Raw genomic sequence first — 13,727 nt, forward strand, 5'->3', positions numbered from 1 at the left:
AAACTGGAGCAGATGGAGAGAGCAGAATCTCACAGACACAGACAGACACACAGACACACAGACACACAGACAGACACACACATTTGTATTTGACCTCTCTGACACACGAACGCACACTCGTATTAATGCACATGTTTTCCCGCTGAGCAGTCGGGACTGTTTGCGCTGCTTTCTAGCAACAAGCGGCGGCCTCTTTACGTCATCATTAGGGCTGCATAGTTCGGTGGAAAAACAATAATCCTGAGCACAGAGATTTCTGAATGAGTTCATGAAACATGCCGTCAGTAATTACACATTTGACACATTAAATATTCTTCAAAACAATGTCTGATGCTTTTTTCAAATCAGTTTTTTTTGGCTCTTTGGTTTTCGGATCACGAAAGACGAGATTTTTCAAAACACTGCTGATATTAAACATACAGTGAGTCGCCAGTGACCGAGAACTACATGCTTGGTCACTGCCACGCAGCCGCTCTCCTCACGGTACATCTCATGGACCGACATGTGCAATGGAAGAAACACACATAAAGAACGACATCAGCAGCAGAGGCAGGTAACCTGCTGGCAGAAGACGACACGGACCGCGAACAAGAATACGATACACAGTCTGAGACGACATGAAGGGCAGTCGAGCCCAAACACGCAGGAAGCAGTCTGCCTACCGGGAATGGACACACACATGCTTACCTCGCTTGTTGGACACAGCAACTGAAAAACAAAAGTCCAAGTTGTCTCTATGTTTTGTTCATGGCACAGATCTCACAACAGGCTTCACTGCGTGTGTGTCGTTAAATTATTCATGAGTGATGAAGAGCACATGCGTATAATTGTGGATCTATTTGTGGGTCTTGAAGGAGAGCAGTTTTCGGTCAACGTTTCAAGGGAACATTTTTATTTATCAAATGTTTCCGGATCGAATCTTCAATCTCACTAACTGAAATCAGTATTTGCCTCCTGTACTTGTATCTATGTACACTATGTTGGGAACACAGGCCAGCGGGCATTCACATCAGAGCCCGATCAGGGTAATGAAAGAGCACCTGATACCAGATCAATATGTCCGCCTTCAGGCTACAAACTGCTCAGCTGAATCAAAAGCTTATCATCCAAGTAAAGAGATTATGTCTAAACTGCAGAAATAATCACCAAAAAAACAAAAACACTATATCGCCGTCATTATCGAGGCTCCAGCCGTCTCTCGGTCTCTCTGTCTCTCTGCCTCTCTGCCTGCCACAGATGATCAAAAACACCCCAGTGTGTCTCCACAAATCTGACGTACAGACAGCCGCTATGACATTTTCACAGGATCCTGTTTTTAGCTTTTATGCTGGATAAAAGGATGGCGGTCAACGGTACGTTTTGTGTAGCTTCACAGCTCAAATCCCTGCGTCAATGAAACAGCTTGCTTTCCCACAAAGTTGGCACATGTTCCAATCGCCCGAGTTTGAAACATAAAGATACTTTGACTGCTTGATGTGCGGTCTGTCACGTACGCACGTAGGAGGATCAGTGGCAATAAACTCATACAGCCAACAGGCATGGCCGCGTAGCGTACTCTGCATTCGGTCAGGGCATGTGGACACCTGCTTTTGTTAGTGTCCACTTAAAATGTCTGGTTAATAAAAGCTAGTCCACACTTTCCAACCAATGAGAATGCACAATGTTCAGTGGTCATGTATAAAGTTATTTGTATTAGACAGATCCATATGATGGTGTTCAAATACAACCGGGACATTAACACAGAACATTACTTCACTTTTTATTACTCTGAAAAGATTTAAAAAAAAATATATATATATATTATGTGTTTAGCCCCTCTTTGTTGTGGAGTAAAGCCACTTAAATCAGTCCCCGTCCCATTTCCAAGGCAAGGAGTCTGAAAGCTTCAATTATAGGTTTTAGAGGAATGAAAGGTGCCAACAGAACAGAGCAGAACTCACCATCAGTCTGTGACTTGCTGAGGAAGATGGTGCTGGCCCGCGGATGATCTGAGGGATTGTACTCCATGGGAAGATCTGAAAATAGAGGAAAGAAAATATGAGTCTTACAGGCAAAGTCTAGAGTGATGATTTTATTTAAAGAGTTTCAAGCCACACAGACTGATGTACGAGCTGGAGACCTGTGCTGCGCTGGCTGAACTATGATCCTCCTGGTATCTTTTTAGCAGCAGATAAATGCAGCTCTGGTGTGTAGAGAGACAAATAAAATAACAAACTGTTTAAGTTGTTGGATATCTTGCAACCTCTTCAGACAAAATCATATTTCTGTGGAATAAAACCCCATCATGTTGAAGTGGAAAGTGTGGGATTGGCTTCAGGGGTTAAACACCTCTCTTGTAAAGATCGCAGCTAAATGGAAAAACGATCCGTCAGCCGACAGCGTGCTGCACCGGTGCCGTGTGAACGGTGGTTTGTAAATCGATGCTCGCAGAAAACACAGCAGAATGGTATAGATTTGTATGAGATCGTTGTCTGGACACACACACACACACACACACACACACACACACACACACACACACACACACACACACACACACACACACACACACACACACACACACACACACACACCACCTACAATCAACAGCAGTTGGCAAGTAAACCTGCAATAAACGACGCCTAAAACACAGAGAATGTTGGACAGCTGATGAACTCGGCTGATTTGTACATCGACCTGCTGAGTTTGACGTTGACCGCTGCAGATTCAACTCTGTGCCACGAGGGCTCTGAAAGTTTCATCAAGTTCTTTGTCAGGCTTTTTAAAACTGTTTTCCCGTATAGTCAATTTTTGGGACTGTGATCTTCTATCTAATTTAAACACCTAAAGAGGACCAATAAAACTAAAGAGCTCCTTACAGTTGAATGAGCAGATCACTGAGCAACTGTTTACCCTCATTTATTTATTTGATTCTGGCTTACTTTCTGATGGTTGTTTTTTTTTTTTGTTTTTTAAATACATTTTTCTTTGGATCAAACATTACATCACCTGGCTAAAGAAATTGAGGATTTCCGTCATTGATTGATTTGCTTGTTTTGCTATTTCTATACAAAAAATACAATATTTAAAATTTGGTAAACAAACAACTGGCAGTTTTGCTTGAGAAATAACCTGAATGATTAATAGATAATAATAACAACAATTGTTGTTATTTTCCGCCGATTAACCAATTCAACAAATACTTGTGTATTGAGGTTACTTTAAAGAGAATCTGATGCTACGGGGAAACGTCAACTAATTGAAGCGTGCTTCATGCAACAGGTAAATCTTTTCATGATGTTCAGTAACTAAAGCACGTGATGTGAAACTCTTCCTTCTATACATGCATCTACTTAACTACTTAAAATACTACTTTCCTGATTTGCTTTGATGTATTTTCTGCAGTAAACATATTGCCTTCCCTTGTCAGATGTGTACATGTCAAAACAGAAGCAGCTACAGAACCCGTCGCCAAGCAGATGGCTGCAGTGAATATATCAGTATCTATCAAATTAGCATCCCACGTCTTTGCCCTGATTAAATGCCGCAGGCCAAAACATGCTGAAATATGACTTTTTATTGTCGTATCAGAAACAATAATTTTTTTTTATTCTGAGCCTGCAGACATCGTGATCATATCTGTGGTTAGTGAAACAGAAGCACTATTGTTTGAACATTAGACTGATTATATCTCCAAAGTTGATTTCATGGTGGAACTTTATGGTGGCCTGGTGAGGTGATTTAATATCATGAACGACCTTGGATGAAACAATTGTTGACATTATGTTATGATCATTGTTGTGTTCCAGTTTGAAACTAACTAACTTCCAAATCTTAGGGCAAGCCAGGAGAAATACGTGTGATAACACTGATATAACATCACAAACAAAATGACATCATATACACAGGAGGAGACAAAACTAAAATTAAAAGCACACCGGGACCATAAAGGGTGGTGCCTCCATCAGCAGCTTCCTGGTTTCTTGGATGATGTCAGAGAAACAGGAAGGCTCAGAATGAAGTAACACCCGGAGAGACTAATAAAGAGAAAGAGAAGCAGATGCCAAGAGGCCGACAAAGAGAAGGAGAGGCTGATAACGAAAGAGAAAAGGGCAAAGAGGGCGAGAGAGCGGAAGTATGACAGATCTGATGAGAACCTGATTGACAGGGAGGGAAGACAGGAAAGGGAAAAGAGAGAAAATGATACGAGTGAAGGAGACGAGAGGGATATGAGAAAAGAAAACGGTGGATGAGAGGAGTGTAGGTAAGATGTGAGGGAGGAGAAGAGCATTAAATTAAGCATTGAATATGGTGGACAGGAGCCTCGTTGATGTCAAGCTTTGGTTTGCATCTGCCAGTAAACACACCACCCAGTGATAACTACTCCAGTGAACACCTGAGATCACAGAGACTCGTTCACAACGCTGCAGGTTACACATGCAGGCCACTGCTATTGTGTACAAACTCTTTTGAACTGCTGTCGTTTTGTGATGGAGAGCCACTTAAAGAGCCTCAAAGGACACTCTCTCTCTCTCTCTCTCTCACACACACACACACACACACACACACTGCATGATGTAGGAGGAGGTGACATGCAGTGCTGAATAAAAGATGGGTGTGTGGGAAGAAGTAAAGAGCAGTGAAGGAGAGCTGAAGTTGGGTTAATGATGCTGCACAGTGCTCGAAAGGTGGCGACATGCAGTCAGCGCGCGCGCGCACACACACACACACACACACACACACACACACACACACACACACACACACACACACACACACACAAACACAAACATCCGCAACACGTCAGTCACAAATAAAAGCTGAAAGCCGAAACTGTGCACAATGGGGTAAGACATTTGAACAACCATTGGAGCCAGGATATAGGATAACTTAAAAAAAAAAAATAAAAAAAAAAACACACGAATATAATTTGGAAAGTAAAACTTCTTTCTTGGCTCCAGAAAGTGTCATATTTTCTAAGACAGGAAGTTGACTCTATCCACAGACGAAGGGTGTGTCCCCCACTATGGCCGGTGTCGATGACCTCTGGTGTGGTTCCTCCCTCTCAGGGTCCTCTCCCCCATTTCGCCGACCTGGGGGAGACGAAAGCACCCAACTTCCTGCGTTTCAGGAAGTGGAGAGGAAATGAAGCAAGGGGTGGCGGTTACTCATTGTTAGGGAGGCGGGCTGGACAAAGAGTGGAGGGAACAGGTCAGTGTGTGGATTTAAGCCAGGGATGTATAAAGAAAAAAATCCCTACAGAAAGCACCTATAAGACAGAAAGATGAAGGGCAGTAACAAAGCCATAAGCCGCCGCTCCTCCTCCCGTATTTCTCCTCTGATAAATGAATACACTTCAGTTGTTTCGCCACTGCAAGCTAAAGGGCTATTCCAGAGGAGGAAATCTATTATCTGAGCGTTGTCCTGTCAGGGACTGTGGAGTGAGGCTGCACAGTCAAGAAATAATAAATAGAGGCTAGGATCGGAGGACGTGATGGTCCACAAGATTTATGAGGGAACTAACCATCTTTTTTTTTTTTTTTTACACGGAGGGAAAGTTCTTTTAATATCTCTTCATATACTATATATCAGTAAGCTGTGAGCAATGTTGTCACCCAATGACGAGGACTGCTCAATATCTTCACAACAACTGGAGAGGTTGCTGAGAAACCTCAAATGCATGATTCATTTTGTAGATCGTTTCTGAGTATATTTGATGTGTAATTTAGTGGATATAAAGGAAGACAGTTGGCTGAAATTTTGAGTTTTGAGTGTGCCGCTTTCCCAAGTCTGCCCGAGAGTCGGCACAAAACAGGGAATAAGTGTGCGTTTTTACTGTTTGTTTGTTTTATTAGTGACATGTTGTACAGGCTTTCCCAGAGGATGACATTTGTCGTGTTAAGTACAATATTTTTACATTCATCTCAAACTTGTCCCTTAAAATGTTTTGGTTTTTTTTGCATCATATGAAGTACCTCCATTCAAACATTGCCATTACTACCAACTGTCTATCCCCAAGCACTTCTTCTTGAACTGTAAATTACACATCGTATCCGACAGAAACTACAGTCTTTTTGAAAGTCTTTGATGCCTTCTTTAAGAAAGATCTAAAAGCATCAAACATAAAGCTATATTTTGTCTCTTCCACAGCATCGCAGTTAGCAGCTGTGTTTTGTGCTGTTTGCTCACAGCACAGAACACAACATATTTATTTAAGAGAAAAAAAAATAACCATAAATGTACAACAGTCTATTCCTGTCATTTTTAAATCACTCGGAATAATAATGACAAAATAAATCCAATCGTATATGCGACATTTTTTAAATATTGTTTTCCTGCCATCTTATTTAAATTCAGAGTCAGAAGGGAACGGGAAGCTGTAGTCTGTGACATCTCTTTAGAAGCTGGTGAAATCTTCTTTTATTTTGACAATTTGTGGAGGTCCAGCAGATGACTGTTGAGCCACCTGAGCCCCATTTTGCAGCAGGAAAAAAGCCGTAAACGCACAACAAGGAGGAAAACGATGCCTTCTATAGAGCTGCGATGCTGTGAACAGGAATATGTGTATAAACAGTATATCTATCACTGTTGTTAGCGGTTAGCTGGCACTCTGCCCACATGCCCTCCGAGGGTGGCTTCGGGATGCAACAGCAGTCCAGACACGAAGGCCCTTTGCTGTTTTTTGGCTGCCCCGCTGAGGTGCCAGCCCGAGGGGATCCAGATGGCGCAGCATGGCCCGGTCCAGCTGTCAACAGCATGCTCTCAATCAGTACGCCCACATGCTTAAGATAGGAAGCACACAGCACATCTTGTAATGGTGTGTTAAAAGGAAGCCAGTGTTGTGTGGTTGTAGCTGTGAATATTCCCGTTACTTCAATTCACTGTTTTGGTGGTGTTGGAAATGATGCAAGCTTCTTTGACCACCGGTAAGTAATGATTTGGCCTCTTTATAATCACTTCTTAGCACAAACTGCTGCTAGCGCACTGAATTTAACTCCTGTTTTACCTGGAATCTTCCGGTAGTTTCCGGTGGAAAACAGCCTCTTAAGTAAAGCGCAAACTTTACGAACGCTGCACCACATGGTGCCGTGAATTGGCCCTCAATGACACAGAAAGAGAGAAATCTAAAAGAGAGTGCACAGCTACCACCGCACTCGCCGGGCATTGTTCGTGAATAACTAAGAGGATGTGAAAGTGCGCTGACAGTGAAGGGGCTCTCACCTTTGGACAACGAAACACTCTGCAGACAGCAGAGAGAACATGGACGGTAACTTATTATGAGCTCCACTGTGGCTTCAACCACCCCACCTCTGAAAGTGAATTATCTGAGCTGCGGTGTTTACCGCTGTATCACGTTACAATACAGCTGCTGTGTTTCAACACTGTGTGATAAGAGGGAGCAGGATAAACATAAAGCAGCAGTGGTTAGACCATCTCGGAGATAGATAAAAAATAAAAAATAAAAAAAATAAAAAATTAAACATGTTATCCATCTGCCACCGTCAGGACTCCCTCTCAGTGTTGAGGAAATTACAAATCAGACCAATTTTTTTTACTACCTGCTGTAAATCTTTGCCGTGCACTAAAATTGATTCATTTTGTTCGCTGGTTGATTTGCTGCCACATTTCCGGGCATCAAACCGACAGGGAGAGCTTGTAAAGCAGTTACATGAATGGGGAAACCAAGTGAATGAAAGGCTGATGCTTAATGACTCACTCTCCTTTTAGCTCCGTCTCCACTAACAGACATGAACACACACACAGGGCAGCAGAACAAACCCCAGCAGCGCCGTCACGGCTCCTTCCAACAGATCCAACCACCTCTCAGCTCCTACCATTGATCTCCGACTTCTGTCAAACCCTGTGCAGCGCTGCAGACTCGGAGGAGGAGAGCTGAGCTTTTATCAAAGAAAACACAACAGCGACAAGATGGAGGGGAATGAGCTGGAAAGAATTCACAGAAAACATATTCCCACGACTCCAGCACGGGGCTGGCCAATACATCGATATCATATCGATACCGTGGTACGAGACTAGATATCGTCTTAGACGGCAATCCATCCAAAGGTTTCAGTCCGTATGTTTCAGCCTGTGGCGGAGAAGAACGAGGCCACGCACCGAAAAAGAAGGACCAACGAATGTTTACAATGTGGACATTATGAGCTGCGTCACTGGCTTGTGTGTCGCAGAAAGAATTTCAAGTTGACTGAAATCAATAAGTCAAAATTAAAAAAAAACAAACACCCGATCGAATTAGGTTACTGTTCATGTTTTTGGTAGAAGCAAGATCACGTAGAAGAGTTTATTAAAACCAAAATCTATACTCCAATATATGCAATAAAAACTGTGTTTTTCACATAAATGATTTATCATTATATTATTCTTATTATGAATAGAAAAAAAACAAAAAACAATTCCAACCACACACACAGCAGACCTCCTGTGTGCCTGCAGGTCGTGTCATGTCTGGAGACGAGAAAACATCCTGAACTCACAAGAGGAAAGAACTTGCGAGGACCTCCAATAAAAATGGAGCCTTTGCGTTGCGCGACTACGTTAAAGCATCCAACCAGCTCAAAATTACAACAATCCATCACTGGGATTTGTTCCAGTGATTACCAGGCAGTGTACTTGTACACCGATGTGTACGGTGTGGAGCAGCGCTGGTGTACTTGACAGATGGCAGTAATTAGGTGACGCTAAAATGAAACAGCACAGAGGAGGGAAGAAGAGCGAGGAGATTGGAAAAACTGTTCCCGGCGAAAGCACTAAAAGCACCATAAAAAGCTGTTGAACAAAAATCATGGTTTCCAACACAAACCTCTAAACAGATGTTAGAAAGCTATGTCGATATATGGGGACAGATACGATCGTAGGGATTGATGCTGGGAGGCCATACAGATGGAGATTAAACAAATAAAATACAAAAAAAATGAAATGGCAAGGAGAGAGAGCGACTACACTGCAAATACTTATCGGAATTTCATTTAACAGAGCCAGTAACTCATTTTTTTTTTTTTTTCGAAGCACTTAAGTCTGACAGTTAAGTTTACTGTAATGACAATCCATCAGCAATTCTCTGCCCATCTGTGTAGCGGCCACGCATTAAAACTGAAGAATCATTTGATGACATTAAGACTGAAAGTTGCCCATTAGCTGATGACACTATCAGTTCATTTAAGCAACCTGAGCAGCATTACATGAGATGTTGTCAAAGCGAGACATCAAAACTCAGATGCTCTCCTCTTTCAGTCAGAAAACATACGAATAAATGAGAGCAGAGCAGTTCAGAACATTACTCCACTTTTACAAAGCATGATTGTGCAGGATGCGAATCCCATGTAGCGCCGATATAAACCGACTTTAATGCTTTGTCGCGAGTCGGCAGACGGGAGCTGCAGTTATCAGATGCCACATGTCAAACGGATTTTCAAACCGTGAGGTCCACATACGCAAAGATGGTTTGCCATTTAACCAACTTCCGAGCCAAGAGATTGTGTTCAAATAGGGTGATTATTTGATTTCTCGGTGTGATCCGTGTGTGTGACAGATGCCGTGCAAGAAAAGGAGAGATGCGGAGTGAGACGTGCGAGCAAGTAAGCAAGTACGTCGGGGTTGGAGAGTCCATGAGCAGGGAGAGGACTCATTTACGCTGCACCCGGCTGAGCGCTATAAACCCACCCTCCGTCTTTCTCTCCCTCTCTCAGCCCTCGCATCCTCTGCTCGCCGTTACTAGGCAACGCTGGCTTGAAACGATTCAGATGGCAGAGGCAGGCCCATCAAAGGCAGAGACCGACAGCCGGGCTCGCTGCCTTTTTCTTGCTCTACCCCCCCCCCCCCGCTTGTATGATGTACTGTACTAATTGCTGCCGAGTCGTATTGTGCTTGCTGATGCCTCCGATACTTCGTCTCCTGACACTGCATGAACATCTTGATGTGAACGCCCCGCCGACGGAGACAAGGAGTCAATGTTTCAGACAGAAAGGGAACAAACGGTGTTGGATCTAGCGATGGCCATTTCACGCAAAACTACTGTTCGCAATTGGCTCCGACCTATTTGATTTTGAAATAAGTGCGCTTGTATGTTCGCTGCCTGCACGGTTTGCAGCGCACCTCGTCGGTATTTAATGATTTGAAGGAGCTCCACGCAGAACTTTCTGACGGCTGTGGCATGTTTCCCCGTGTTCGCACCGGGACATCTAACACCAGAACATCTTTACCTGCGAAGCTGCCGACCCCTGAAAGCAGCATGTTATTCTTCTACCAATGTACGTTTATGTGCATTTTTTTGTAAAAAAAAAAAAAAAAAGGTTAATAAGGAAGAAAGAAAGTCTCGTGTACTAATCGATTTTGGAGATTAAAACGACTATTCGAACATTCTGAATTTGTGACCCATCCCGAGTTGGAACCTGTTTACAGAAAGACAAACAACGCCAGTATTACATCTGAATCACAGGACTTCTGCTGTGTGGAGGTGTTCGGGGGAATACAGTGAAAAAAAACTCTGCTGCTGTTGCTGTTGGGAGTTCGTATCTGTGGTAACGGTCAGTTTGGTAAAACAGCACAAAAGAAAAAGCACACAGAGTAGTGAAGTGAAACACATGTTGAAGATTGGTCATGACTTTAAAACTCCTCACGTGTCTTTAGGAGCAGACACGTGTAGCCAGATAAACATGTACATTCTCACAGTCATGACTCTCTCACACACACACACACACACACACACACACACACACACACACACACACACACACACACACACACACACACACACACACACACACACACACACACACACACACACCAGTGGAGGTACGACTAAAACACTGACATGGAGTCCAACTGACACTGAGGAGAGAAACAGCCAAATGGGGTGAAACAGGACTGGAGGAATTCAACAACAAAGGAATGCGGCAGGGGGATTGAGATGTTACATACAACGTGACCCCAAGTTCCTCTCAGGCCATTGACCACCTTGGAAAAACATCTGAAAATATCCCTGTGTCAGCAGGCAACAGAGCGGGCAGACTACTTCGCTGGGTTTCAGTCTGAATGTAAAGGAATCAGATCAGAGAACCCACGATCCAGCAGCTCTTATATAACAACACATCTTACTCAAAGTGGAGCCATTTTAAATCAAGATATCTTGATACTTGTCATCAGTGAGATGTTCGGGTGTGATGCAGTAGCCTGCCACCATGGTATGCTCCTCTCAGCTTCTTGTTTAATCCAAACTCTCTCTCTCTCTCTCTCTCTCTTCCTCACTCTCTCTCTCTCTCTCTCTCTCTCTCTCTCTCTCCCTCCCTCTCTCTCTCTCTCTCTCTCTCTTTCTCTCTCTCTCTCTCTCTCTCTCTTCCTCTCTCTCCCTCTCTCTCTCTCCCTCTCTCTCTCGCTCTCTCTCCCTCCCTCCCTCTCTCTCCCTCCCTCTCTCTCCCTCTCACACTGAGGTTTATCCAGTGTCAAGCTGTGGAAGGAGCCGGGCGGGGATGACAGGAAGGCCATCTGTGCCAAGCTCTGTCATACTCCGCCTGTTGTTGACATTTCCACACACAACACATGCATGCTGGAAAATGTTGGCATCGATGCATCCACATACCCACAGACTACATTACATTTACACAAATGCAAAAGATCAACACCAACAAACATACAAGAATAACGGTGGTATTCCAGTGATGCACAGAGACTTTAGGACACACACACACACACACACACACACACACACACACACACACACACACACACACACACACACACACACACACACACACACACACACACACACACACACATAGATGTTTGGTTTGTTGACAGACTGGCTTCTTGCACAATGTGTGCTTGGACAGGTGACCACTAAATGAACGAGCAGTTTAGAAAATGAATTCTACCTTCAAATAATACCCCAAAAAACTGAACTAGAGATTTATAAAAACTTGAAATGAACAGGCAAAAATAAAAAGACTACAATCCCTCATGATGAGCATTAACAGCTGGCAAATTAGCTGAAGTGTAATCACACTGAAGCGAACCACTGCAATGACCCATTACGCCCCATCGAGCTATCGGTTGTTCACTGTATTGCCTGTCAGGTGTTACTGTGACACACTGATATCCAAGGTCAACCTCCAACAGCCAATCAGCAGCATGTAATCACCGCTGCACCTGCTCTCCAAATCACACCCCGACGACTCCAGAGGCCTCATCTGATGACTGTGGGCTCAGTTATCCCGACGGCACAAACAACAAGGCTTCATTCATTACTTTACCCTCAGAATCATCTCTAGCGTTTTTTTTCCTCTACAAGGGAGCGTCATATGATTGTAGTTAGCCTTACAGGGAGGTCACATGAAGGCCCACATCATTTGCAAGCAGTTTTTTTTTTTCCCTCACCATTACACTACTATGAAAATATCTGCCTCATATATATATTATATGTTATTCCTGTTTCTCAATCCGAGTTAAACCTGAGTGAAGATAAATACGTTTTTACTTGTAAACTGTCACTTCATTTCTAAATGCAGTTTTTTTAAATATGACATTAAATGAATGGGTAATATAGTGTTCTCCTGCAGAGAGGCTCCACTGTCAATCAGTTACCTGTGAATTACAATTTACTGGTTAAGAAAGGGAGTAATGTTTATAGGGGAAAAAAATAATTATGCAACTTTATATGCAGGAAGTGTAAATGCAGCAGCTGGAGGGCTGATTTCATGTCATAAAAATTAACATATTCATGTGTACATTTTCTCTCATTGGATTTCTTTTCAGTCACTTAATGCAAAAACGTGTCCTTTTCTTGAGTGAGGCTGTTTGCAGAGTTCATTTTCTCCTGCTTTATTAAAAAACATTAGATCTGGTATAAATGCATCATCTTCTCCATTAATGACTGTTTGGATTCACAGGAACACTTTAAGGATTAAGTGTCTTGCTCGAGGACATTTCAACTGCAGTGAAAAACTTAAAACAATGTTGTTCATTCAATGTGTTTTTTCTCTCCAGTAACGGAAAATTCTGTTCATTTAAATAAAACATTCTAATTAATGTTAATGGTTGAACCTATTTTTCTTATTTGGATACAGTATAAACTGACAGTAGGACATTAATTGAAAAGAGCGGAAGTTATCGAGCACACAAATTATTTGAAGTTGAATCAATGTAGATTCTGAGGCAAGTAAAAACGGTGCTTATTTATCAGGCTGGTCTCGATTTGAGCAGGAAGTCTTTGTTTCACAAACCAATTAGTGCACCACTGAAGACAAAGTAAGAGCATAATGTAGACAGTTTTCTCTGGAGTTCATTAATAATAGTAATTAGTTTTAACAAACCATCTGAGACTTGTCTCTCAAGGACTTCAGGGCCTGGACTCGCTCTGTCCCGTCAGAATAGGGTGTTGAGTAATAAATGCAAACCTCTACTTCAGATCCTGTTGTGAAGAGCTCAGTAAGGTCAAACATGGTCACAAAGACGAACCCTGTGAGCATGACGTGTAGCGTTTGAGTGCGGCTGTCCTCTTTGTTCATTGCGACACAACCAGTCTGCCTCATTCTATCTTCCCAAATGTGCCAGTGACTCGAGTGGCCTCCTGACAGCTGAGCCCAAATGATCTCTTAAGCTCCCAAACTCCACATCTAATTGCCACCGGGTCTCGTTCCCAAGCATGCATGTAGTTGAAAGCCGCACTTCAGCAAGCAAACAGACAGACTGCATTATTCAGGCTGATTTCTGATTATACCATTCAAGAGCACTGA

The 13,727-nt window shown here is 43.0% G+C and overlaps 1 protein-coding gene across 2 annotated transcripts in view; it reads right to left on the reverse strand.

Annotated features, from left to right (window-relative positions):
• ccny (cyclin Y) overlaps positions 1-13,727 on the reverse strand; it is a 38,662-nt gene that overhangs the window by 14,627 nt on the left and 10,308 nt on the right. Inside the window, exons 2-3 of one of the 2 annotated variants that reach the window (XM_069698047.1) lie at positions 1,941-2,015; positions 688-708 (exon numbers count right to left, since the gene is read on the reverse strand). In XM_069698047.1, the coding sequence (XP_069554148.1) occupies positions 688-708; positions 1,941-2,015 (96 nt within the window). The remainder of the gene's footprint in view (positions 1-687; positions 709-1,940; positions 2,016-13,727) is intronic. The other variant, XM_069698048.1, reaches the window with a different exon arrangement.

Source organism: Brachyistius frenatus, unplaced genomic scaffold (genome assembly GCF_029030835.1).
Source record: "Brachyistius frenatus isolate BFR_SWC_R1_liver_20210118 unplaced genomic scaffold, ASM2903083v1 Contig_25, whole genome shotgun sequence".
NCBI classification, from domain to species: Eukaryota; Metazoa; Chordata; class Actinopteri; family Embiotocidae; genus Brachyistius; species Brachyistius frenatus.